Source organism: Crocodylus porosus, unplaced genomic scaffold, assembly GCF_001723895.1.
Source record: "Crocodylus porosus isolate Cpor-Errol unplaced genomic scaffold, CroPor_comp1, whole genome shotgun sequence".
NCBI lineage: Eukaryota > Metazoa > Chordata > Crocodylia > Crocodylidae > Crocodylus > Crocodylus porosus.
The window spans coordinates 39,340,707-39,352,659 of record NW_017728931.1 but is presented as its reverse complement, the minus strand read 5'-3'; the positions used below and the strand labels follow the sequence as shown (position 1 = coordinate 39,352,659).

At 38.5% G+C, this 11,953-nt stretch overlaps 1 protein-coding gene across 2 annotated transcripts in view; it reads left to right on the top strand.

The window, feature by feature from the left end:
• SLC13A4 (solute carrier family 13 member 4) overlaps positions 1 to 11,953 on the top strand; it is a 41,803-nt gene that overhangs the window by 16,871 nt on the left and 12,979 nt on the right. The window contains exons 5-11 of one of the 2 annotated variants that reach the window (XM_019544651.1): positions 721 to 775; positions 2,306 to 2,345; positions 2,791 to 2,868; positions 4,697 to 4,887; positions 6,435 to 6,554; positions 10,009 to 10,110; positions 11,224 to 11,325. In XM_019544651.1, coding sequence (XP_019400196.1) covers positions 721 to 775; positions 2,306 to 2,345; positions 2,791 to 2,868; positions 4,697 to 4,887; positions 6,435 to 6,554; positions 10,009 to 10,110; positions 11,224 to 11,325 — 688 coding nt within the window. The remainder of the gene's footprint in view (positions 1 to 720; positions 776 to 2,305; positions 2,346 to 2,790; positions 2,869 to 4,696; positions 4,888 to 6,434; positions 6,555 to 10,008; positions 10,111 to 11,223; positions 11,326 to 11,953) is intronic. The other variant, XM_019544652.1, reaches the window with a different exon arrangement.

The window sequence follows — 11,953 nt, the reverse complement described above, 5'->3', positions numbered from 1 at the left end:
GTGGGGAATGACGGGCACCCAGGGTTGTGGGGGGCTATGGGTTAGGAATGAGGGGCCATGCTGAGAAAATGGGGTCATGCTGAGGAAATGGGGTCAGAATTGGGGTCATGCTGAAGAAACACTTGGGAAGCACTGCTCTATTACTTAAAATGCTTTTGGACAATGTGCATCAGAGGGAAATAGCTTATCTTCTGATATCTGGGGGTTCTTCTTTGTAGGATGTGAGGGGGCACAGGGGTTTCGGTCACTATCCAACAGGGTTAAGGTTGTTTGGGTGTCTGAACTGTGTGCCTTCAAATTGCTATATGGTTGTATTTCCATTAATTTATTCCTGACTGAATTTCCTGGTTTGTAATATTTGATTCTGGAATATTTGGCAGCCAATATTTTATGTTTGGGAACGTCCTCACGCATCATCAAAATGCTTCCAATTCACTTATGCACAGCCCAGAGGCAGGGAAGCAAAAGTGTAGGTAGGCTGCTCAGGGACCAAAACAACCCTTGCATCATGTTGCAGAAGCTGATCTGAGTTTTAGCAGTGCTTCTCCTGCAGCCTATGAGCAGGTCCTTAACCTGTATTGAGAGTTCTGGTATCTCGCCCCCATCATAGCCCTTTATGCTAAAGTTTGGGATAGGCCATCTGCAAGACAATTGATGGTCACAGTTCTAGACTAAGACTTTTGGGCTCTTCATCTCCTTCTCCCTCTTTTCTTATTGAAGGTCTCAGCGAAAATCATGGCCAAACGTCACTGGAGCTCATTTTCATCAATGAGGAGTAAGAATGAATCCTGTCCATCACGACTGGAGATTTGAACCCTACACAGGTTGCAATGAGATGAACACAGGAATGGAGCCAGGAAGGGCAAATAGAAGTTTATATATGGACATTTAGAAGTGTTTGAGGGGACAATTATTTAAAAAGTTGGGTTAATAGAATGGTTTTCTTTATTCAACACAATAGCTATTTTGAAGGGGAAGTTAAGTCTATCTCAGGATATATGTTCTTTAGCAGTTTTGTTTGTGAATCCAACATGAAGAGACGTGAGCAGATTCAATCTTTTGTTCCACTATAGGTACAGGTGATGAAGGGGTTTTAAAAACTGCATGGAGTGTTTGGAGGGAGTGGGTGGAAGGGTAAAGGGGCCTCAGGTTTTGTTGTGATAGGATTCAGAATAGAATGGCGGATGATAAGAAATGCTTAAGCTGTCAAGTGCTTGATCTTTAAATAAAGGTCATAGAAAGATGAGGAAAGGAAATGGAGAAAAAAATATAACCTTAAGTGAAAAGGTTAAAATTTGCAAATTTCTAAACAAACTCTTCACTTGGCTAAAAGCAGGGAGAACCTTTCCTGTAATTTTTTCCTCATCTGTTTTTCACATCTTAAAAATGAAACAATGTTTGAAAAAGTTCCACCAGCTCTGCCTGCGTGTTCTTGGTCAGTACATAGAATGTGGCACAAAGCTAAGATGTGGGATACAGTGCTAAGTATCATCTGTCATGGTGAAAGATAGTAAGTCTCAATATACCTTTGCTTAAAAGTAATGCTAATCATACCAATAATGCTCTCAGCTACACATTCATCGCTTAAACATTATCCTGATACTAGACTGGTGCATATTGAAAGCTATGCATCAGCATTTTCATTAGCGTGGAACTGAATTCCTCTGTACTCTGTCCTATTTATTACTCCCCACTTCATTCTTTTTCCCCCCCATGTATCTGTGCTGTACACAGTAAGCTCTAAGATGATGGTTTCTCACTTATACTCCTTTTCTGCTTTCTTGAAAATTATATATTTGGATCTTTCATAATAAAAGTCCTCGCTACAAAAGTCGGCGGGGGGCGAGGGGAGGGCTTGAAATTTGGAGGAAAGGTAAAACTGAAATAAAATCTTATTCCATTGTTCCATTGAAACTTCAGTTCAATTCAGTGGTAGAAATGACCTAAGATTCTAAGTCCCTGGAACAAAAATCACAGTTATTCCATGGGCCACCATAGAACAGGTTATTAGATTTCTAATGAGGTTGAATAATAATAATAATAATACTAAAGGCTTGGAAGTAAACACAGGAAGTGTTCCACCAGTGGAGGAACCCTACCAACACAATACGAGAGACAGATCCTTGAAATAAAGTGACTTTTTCAGGTATCTACATGAATTGTCTTTTAAGATGGGAAACATGAGAATTCTTCTCAACTGCAGCAGACTCTAGTTTTGAAGTGCTCCTTTATCTACCCTTGACATATGCCTTTTTGATAGTAGGGGAATAAGCCTTTTAAAAATATTTCCTTTCTTTGTTTTTAGTGCTACGACCACTGACTTCAGCTCCCTGATGCATACCAAGGTATTGTCATAGGTAGTACCTTTGCCTCCTGGCCAAGAGACTCCTGGCAAGTTCTAAATGTGGGTCTTGGTTGTTCAAAATTTGGTAACCCCTGAAGTAACACAAGTTCAGTGAATTAAAGAACTCTACTTGCTGAATTCTCTACACCTTATAAAGTCAAAGGTCAAATGTTTCTTGCAAAGTTTTGATTGGATTCTCCTACCACAGAGCTGCCAAGATTATAGGGAGAGAAGAGATACCCTGGCCGTGATTTAATTTTTAAGGATTTAGTTAAAGAAAAGATTTATTTTTATTTAATCTGCTGAATTACAGAACAAGGGCTTCCACAAGCACTGTTGTGGTTTTACTGGAAACCCCCAAAGAACCTGTAAATTTATTTCTGAGGGCCTTCTGGGATTATGTAAAGAGAACATCTTCTAACCAAAAGGCCTCTCCTCTCCCATAGAATATGAATGGTGTACATGTGATAGCCAACCCAATTGGAACTACGAATTCTAAAACCAATGGGCAGCATTTACCTCAGGTAAGAGGTGCTAATCTTCTGGGGGAGGCAAACACAGTTCGTTCACGGCAGCTTCATATACAGGCCCTACAAGCAAATTGCCATGGAAGTTTTGCCCCTCTTGTCTTAGAGCTTTTGATAGTCAGGCCTATGCTAGTTCTCAAGATGATTTTTACTTCTAGTTGCCTCTTTCACAGACCTGTTATACCCTTTAGATTTTCTTTGGTGTGTCCAGAAGAAGAAACGAGTCCCTGTCGGAGTACTAGATAACTGGAGTAATACAATAGCATTTTTGGAAATCTGGGTATAAAAGTGACGCATAAATCCAAACATTTGGTTTACTAGTCTATAATCGCTACTGATTATCTGTCTGTGTTATTAAATCACCATATCAGTGCAGTCCAAATAACAGTCCCTCAGTGGTCATTTTGTAAACACTGAAGGTATCACAGATTTGACCTAATACAAGTGTGAATTAGGATTTCCATGAGATCAAGAAGCTCAGAACAGCACTACAGTTATGTAAAAAAAAAAAACCCACTAAAGAGCAACAGAAGTGTATGTGCTGTACCAAATGAATTCATAGCCCCTGCTACCTTTTTCCAGACCCTGATCTCTTCTTTTGTTACCTCCAGGGTTGCAAACACAAGATATTTTTTAAATATCTTTTTACTGCAAAATTTTTACTGACAAAGAAACTTTTTTACTGACATGTATTTTACTGTCAGTAAAAAAAAAAGTTTTGTGTTGGCAGCCCTGTGTAGCTATTGTAGTGGTTTTGTATCCTGCTGTCACCACCACAGGAGTACCCTGCTGACCACATACCCTGACATGCCCAACTGCACCCTGTATCTGCTGTCCCCCACATCCCACTCCCCAACCTTACTGATGCCTCACTCTCCCTGTCTCAGAGTGGTCCTCCACACACTGCCTCTTCCCCTCCCAACTGGTAGCCTTGTCCCAGCTGCATCACCCCACTTCTTGTACCTTCAAGGGAAGCAGATGTTAGAGACAGGGGACAGCCAAAGGGACCTAGTGGCAGCACATGGCTATGGAGGGGTCTAACAGACTCTGGTGAACCACAGCCCCTAACAAGAGTTCTGTGCAGGGTTTTGCACTCCTGTCTTTGACTGCTGCTTGTAGCTTTTTCTTGCAGTAGAGCTTAAAGCTCTGGTGGCTTCATGTTTTTATGGAAGGCAAAATGTTACAGATTTTTACAGCTAGCAATTTTAAGAGTATTTACTTATGACGTGTCTGTAAATTTGCAGGCAGTTGGCAACTCTGCTCGCTTCCCTTAAATTCCATGGACTGTCTACTGACAGCTACCACTATGGAATGCTCTTTGCATCCTTCTACCACCTGCAGCTGCCTACCCATCTTCTCTGGGACATATCTTAGGTATGCAGTGTCACACCTAATTTCCCTTGCAGTTTCCCCAAGCTACTTTCATGAACCAATGAGAGGGTGAAAGGTCTGCCAAACATTGCCTCCTTGTTTCTCACATGCCTGAAAATTTACTTACTCCAAAAACTAAAATAGAAGAATCCACTCTTCTTAGCTCAGAGTTTGTTGGTATCCAACTAAAAGTCCATGTAGAAGTGGAGCAGGGCCAAACTATGATCAAAAATCTGATTACTGCTCCCCTTGCATTTTAGTCCCAAGTCAAGCATTTTTGAGTCATTGGACAGGTTTTCAGTTCTGATCAGAGTTAATTCCCACAAAGAATAAGCTACCTGCAACCAGATTGTTTCTTTGTTTCTAGCCTTTTCACAATCAGAGTTTCCATGTGGCCTATGCCAAGCTGCTGATATTGTTTAATACTTTCCCTAGTGTGTATTTCTTTTTACAGACTCAGATACTTGTTCTGCCTTCAAACTCCAGAGACCTGGATTTGAGTACCAAATACCGATACCAATCTAGACATGATCATATGGTCTGTAAGTGCCTCTCACTGAGCATCTCATATGCTGCAACCATTGGGGGACTGACCACCATTATAGGCACGTCCACTAGCCTCATATTCTTAGAGCACTTTAACAAGTAAGTGACATCACACAGCTCCTGGCAGTCATGTTAGGGACTGGTGCTGGGATAATTACCGTCGTGGTGATGGTCTTACTAGAAGAGTTACTGCCTTATGGAAATAAGAACAGATTCAAGAAGATATATTTAGAGATAATTCTGTTTCTGCTTACTTTCTATATACTTTCTTTCCTTCTCCTTTTTGCTAAGTGTATATGATTAGAAAGAGGACCATTATTTGTTACATGTCCATCTGTTCCTGGTATTTATTCCTCATGTAAAGTAATAATCCTCAGCATGTAACATCATTTTGATTTCTGCAGGAGCTAATTGTGATATCATAGACAGATAATTATGGTAGCAGCAGAGGCAGACAAAATCAGGCAAAAGAAAAATAATTTGAGTACATGGAATTATATTTAAAAAAATAAAATGAACTTCATGAGAAAGAGACAGAATTTTTTCCAACCTTTTCCTAGTGGTCTTCAGGGACCAAATTTGCAAGAGATCAGCCTTCAGAAACAGCCTGATTTCAGATGCTATCAGTTCCCAGTGTATTGGCACTTAAGTGGGAACTGACTTTATTGAATGTATGGTGTTTACACAACATTACACCTCCCCTCAATCAAACCAAGCACATCTACAGACTTTTTTTGTCTGCTTTTTACAGTGCTTCTCAGGGAATAGTAATTTAAGAAAATGTCACACGTTTCCCAAAAAGCCAGTTCTGATGGTGAGCTTTTATGAAGAAGTTCAGGTTTTGGAATTCTCTGCAGAAATTGCTTTAGTGTGTCTTGCTATGACACTTCCATTATTTTTGGCTTAATTTAAAGTGCAGCCTAAACTGTATGAATTATTATATACTGTGTGATCTAGTATAACCAGAGATCCTGAGTAAAATCCCTCTTAGTTGAAGAAAGTTTAGCTGACAAATTCAGCACAATCAGGTTTTTGGTTCTTGTGCTTGCCTTAAATTTTCTGTTCTTCTGCTACCATTTAAAAAAAAAAAATTACTGTATTGAAGCACACCAGGAATAACTGGATGGAAAACTATGCAAAAGCAATAGTATTTTAATACATGGAACAAAGGAATATATGATCCAGACAGATTTCTGCAGAGACATCACATTGAATGGATTTGGGAGGTTTTTAATTAAGGCAATCATAGATCATTATTATCCTCTTTGACAACCAATCCCCAACAAAAACAAAATATTATTTTCACAGAAAAATGAAACCAGTCCATATGGTGTGACATACACATTTTATTTGACCAAATTAATCCCTGCTATACTAGCAATACCAGTAAGTACTCTAAACATTTTCTAAGATATTCAGATGACCAGGACATGTGATATTTCAAGAACAGGGTGGACATGATTAACTTGGCATTTATTTGACTGTGGTTTTGTTATGTATGTGTAATACTGCTATCATCCTCATGCTTATCCAACTTTTATATTATGACACATGATCAGTTAGTTCTGTATAGATATAAATTATGGGAGTTTGTCCATCCATCCCTCTTGTCTTCTTAATTACTTACAAAGCTTTCTCCTTCACAGCCATTATCCAAATGCTGAAGTGGTGAATTTTGGAACCTGGTTTTTGTTCAGCTTTCCCATTTCTCTCATAATGTTGGTTCTGACTTGGTTTTGGATGCACTGGCTGTTCCTGGGTTGCAAGTGAGTGCAAACTGCTAATGAATGATGCATGGGACTGTAACAATATGGAGTGCTTCAGCTTCTTAGGAACAAGCATCTTAGGTTCACAAAGGTGCTTTCAATCACAGGGGACAAATCCCAATTTACATATTTCTTTTCCTTGCCAAGGAAGTGCTGCTCAGTGCTTGAGGGAAGTCTCCTTTCCTAACAGCATTGGATGTGTAGCCATGGACTTTATTGCTGCTTGAGTCTAGTGGCTGCTTGAGTCCAGACACCCAGGCAAGTTAATCTGAATGTAAAGTGGTTTAGTTAGTGGGCATTAAACCCATGGGTAAATACTCCTACACAGAATTAACATGGCCTTAATAAGATTTAGCTGGCTTTGGAAAATAAATGGGATTGACATCACTAATGTATTCTATATGACAGTGAACTAGATGAAAATGCCTTCTTTTGCCATTGACCTTGACTCAATTTGAAGAGGCAATTTAAAGGTGAATAACGGTGCCCTTTTTTCAGTTAATCCCATGACCCTTCCAGCTCCAAATTAGAAGGCCATAATAAATTTGATATATGTATTTAAATCCTGAGAGAAAACAAGCCCTGACGTGACCCACATTTCTTTTCTTTTTCAATAAACAGCATTGAAATTCCACATTGCATCTAAGAACTCACCCTGATTAATGTTGTTCTAAAGAATACCAGAGAACTGAAGTATTATCGACCTCTTGTTAAGTGTGGTTTGATTCCAAGCCTCTTTAATCTCTGACTCCTGTTCAATGAAGTTCATTAAATAATACATGAGATTAGGAGTTTGGCTACCATACTTTGCCTTCACACCTTTCTTAGCAATTGGTATTGATAACATATTGACACGATGGCCTAATGCTGGAGGATAAATTCCTGGTAATATACATGCCACACATTTTTTTTTCATAGGAAGACTACTATTATCCTTCTGCTGTTAATGGACTGGCTAGAATAGCATCCCAGATTTTCTTTTTAGGCTAGAAATTCAAGTTCTTACAGATTGTAAAATGTAAGCTCTTCAAAGGTCAAAGCAAGAAGGGAATAGCCTATTATGATTTTCTGTCCCCAAAGCAGGAGGACAATATATAGTGTAGCCTCTTTTGAAGAGACTAAAGGGGATGTTAATAGAGATATGACCTTTATTCAGCTGTGCTGCACAGGGCTGCACAGAGTATGTTTAGCTCCAAATATTGGAGGGTCATATATAAAAGTATTTAGCTAACTAAATACTAGATGCTTAGTGAGATTTATAAAAGCACCTATGTTCTTTACATATCTAACACCTAGAGAAGAAGTGACTGAGAGTTGGGCACCTAACACAATTTTTTTTTATAAATTACACAATGTGCCTATCTGCAAATTAAGGTACATAAACCCCTTTGTAAATCTGACTCTAAATTGATACAAAAAGAGAGACTTCCAGACACTGTTCAGCCGATTATGTAGTATAGGAATGTAGCGTATAACAATTGAGACTGAGGAATAGCCAGATCTTTATAAGAGGCTATTCCAGCTTTAACATATTTTCCCACTGATACCCATTACTGCATAACCCTTTAGAGTGGTTTAGCTACAGAAGCTTCTGGATTATTTTTATATCACCTCCCTGTATGGTAAAGAGGTGCAGCTGAAACAGAAAATGAGAATTTTGCTCATTGAAATATAGTCAAGTGGCACTACCAGAAGCAACACACAGAAAAGGTTAAAGAAAGCTTACAAACTTCTCCATTTGAGTTAAGAATGTCCAGACTTTGCGACACCACAAAAGCAATTTGCTATCAGCCTGAGGGCTGCACCTCATCTGCATAAAGATTTTATAGGAAGTTTAAATGCACTCAGCCATAAAATGTGCTTGCACTTGTATATCCTTGATAGAAGTATAGAAATTGTTCACAGGCAAAAAATAAATAAATAAACCAATCTGATCAGCTTTGTCTTTGCCCTTCAGGTACAGAGAGTGGAGAAACTTTGTATTGGTTATCCTTGTGCTAGAAATATCAGGGGGAGTTGCATCAGTGAAATAGCCAATAGACGGTAAAGTTATAGAAATGTCCAAGACGCTTTTACTAAATTACTTACAACCAAAGGGAGACTGCACCCTTTTGTAGATTCATGCTGTTTTCATCAGGTCAAATGTGCTAATCCTAAAAGGTGCATAGTTCCACTAAGTACATATATATATTGTGTGCTACAACCTGCCCGCAATGAGGTGCAAACTTGCTGTAAACTCTCCCGATCAGGTAGCTGAAGATAGCTAAAAACTGTCTGGCATAAAGCAAACCAGGATGCATCAGGGCTCCTACAGGGAGTGTGATGGGGCATGCCTGAGAAGAAAGAGAATAGCCATAATGGTGCTGCATTTCAGCAGTTTCAGGGACAGATCCGGGAGGGGAGGATGCAGTTGCATGCCCCCCACCCCTGCTATGTTTCCTGTTCCACCTAAACTTGAAAACCAGTGCCCTGGGAGGGGCAGCAGCATTTCTATTCAGACAGCCCTGAGGGAGTTGATTGATTTATAGCTCATTTTCGTCTCTCTGATTCCTGCTAATCTCTCTTCACTCTACAGCTGTTAACAATCCTTTATCCTTTTAAGTGGCCTTGATGTTCCTCTAGTCAAACTATTCTTTCCCTGTCAATTTTGCTTTTTGTTGCCATTTCTGGTAATGTCTCTCTTCTATTTCACAACTCTGCAGATTTTGTGGCTCCAGCTCAAAAACCTTATGTCAGGTGTGGTAATATTAACTCTGGTAGGTAAATGACTGACAGTGAAATACTGGAGGCATTTTCAAAATGCTCAGGAAGGCTAAATTTTGTTTTATGAATCTGAATAAGAGAGATACAATTAATTAAATGAGTACAGGATTAATGAAACAATATCTTTTGACTATTTTGACTATTTTTTGCCTAATTTGTTCTGGTTTTTTGAACTTAATATATCATTTAACAACTTAGTGGACGTTCCTAAAGCTGTATTTGTTTTTGCTTTAATCTTAAACTGAATAATATAATGCTAATCCCCTACCATATTGGTAAAGCTTCTAGTTTCTCTTTAACTGGAGGAAAATGTGTATTGTTTTATATGTGAGGATGTGCCATACTATCTGCACCCTGCTTTTCAAAATCCCAGCTCTGCCCATGAATGGCTCCATTTGTGGGCCATTATCAATCTGCATTAAAGGGCTTATCAACCTGCATGAGTTAGAACAGCCTTCAGACTGCTTCTGCCTTGGAGTGGCTCCCAATAACCCAGGGATTAGGAGAGTGCAAAGGTGATATACAACAACCGCCTCCCATTTCATTCCCAGGTCCTGCAGAAAGCAAAGCTCAGACAACTGTAAGATTTGGGTCCTCTATTTTCATCTTGTCGCCTGATTTGCTTACTAAATTGATTTTGTTCTGATATCTGACTCCCTTCTCTCATTTTCCTTTGCCAAATTATCCTCAGTTTTAAAGAGACTTGTTCTGTGAGCAAGAAGAAGAAGACCAAACGGGAAGAATTGTCAGAGAAAAGAATTCGAGAAGAATATGAGAAATTGGGAAACATTAGGTAAAAGGATCTCTATTCTCAATGAATTTTGCCTTCCCTGTTGCAACAAATCACTACTTCGGTCCTCCATGCTGCCTTTGTGTCATATGATGGATATGTTTTCTCAGTACTCCCTTCTTGATTATTCAGCTCTTTTATTTTGGAACTTATTTTTCCTTCTTTGCAAGATATGTGTGGTCTCATACAAAGATGACACCAACCCAGAAACTTTATTACAAACACTTAAGAATTTTTGTTTCTTAGGGAGGGAGAAGGGAGGAGGACATTGGCTTCAAATTCAAGTCTGTTAATCTGGATTTGCCCATCCAGTTTTGGCTCTAGGTTGAAGGCAAAACAGAAGAGAACTGCTTTCCACTTCTGCATTGGATGTGGCAGGAATCCCATTAGAAGAGCTTATTTTGCAATTTCTTCACCTTTCAGCCTGGGCATGAAGATGCTCTCATGACAGCAGCAATTCCAGAATGATTTCTGGACATTTAGCTCAAATTTCATTAGATGATTTGCAAAGCTTTAGAACAATCCAATCTGAATTCAACTCATTGCCACAATTCAGCTACTGAACCTAAATCTTTATTTAATTTAAATCTAATCTATATCCCTTCAGGCCAGCTTTAGTTTGGTATTTATTTTGTGTTTAAATATGTATGCTTATTTATATGAACATCTGTGTTATGCTTTTGGTAGGCTTTTGAACAGTGCTTTAGAGAGCCATCAACAGCACAAGAATAATGCAAGCTCTTTCCTGTCACAGTATTTCAGTTTCTGAATAATGTAAATATATAAGAAGAAAAATATTGTAGTGATTCGGCTTCATAAATATCTCCCCGAGACATTAAAATACATATAAAAAATTTAAGTGCAAATACAGATAATGAAATCCTCTGATTTTTGTTTTTGTTTTGATTTTCTGGCTTTAGTCTGGTAACAGCTGGGAACCAAATGTAAAGGTCTAGTTCAGACTGATCTCATGTTTTCTTCTCTTTCTGGAATTTATTTCTTCTGTGTTAGAAGCAATTCCTAATTCCTCTTTAATTCCTTCCTCCCTTTGGAATTTGTTTTTGGGTTTTAGTGCTGATCTCAGATTCTCTTCTTTCCTTTTTTTCTTCCCTGTAGTTATCCTGAGATGGTGACCGGGTTTTTTTTCATCCTGATGACCTTGCTTTGGTTTACACGGGAGCCTGGCTTTGTACCAGGCTGGTCATCCTTCTTTGAGAAGTAAGTTACTTTCTTATCAGTTCCAAAGGGATAAAGCAACAGTTTTTAGAGGCTTCTAGCATGGCTATTTGATTATTTATTGACCATAGAATTTCAGCAGGCCAGGCCATTTCAAACAAGATAAATCCTAGTTTCAATCCAAGTCCTAATTTGAGGTTTTTCATTAATTTATCAATTTCTGTCCACACAACCAAAATTGTGTCTGTTGTTCTCCAGATAGCAGGCTTCTGTTAGAATATATAAAATAAATGTGTTCCAAAGGGAACAAATGGAAGGGCAAAACCCAAAATTAAAACATACACTAAAAAAAATGTGTGTACAGGGGAGCTCCCAATATTATGTCAGTGCTGCTGGGTTTGATTGTAGCTATCATTCATACTAAGCCTGTAAAATGTTTTTGGCTGAATTGTTTTCCAACAGAGACTGTTTATTTTGTCAAAATCAAAATGTTTTGCAGTAAAGCATAAATTTTGGTGGCAAAATGTTGAAAGGAATTGCTTTGTCTTATATTTCATTCAATTTAGGCTTTTACATGACATTGAAAGTACACTTGAGACAACACATTATCCTATATGGAATGTATATAATATTGCAACAATATCAAAACAAAATGTTTACTTGTTTCCGT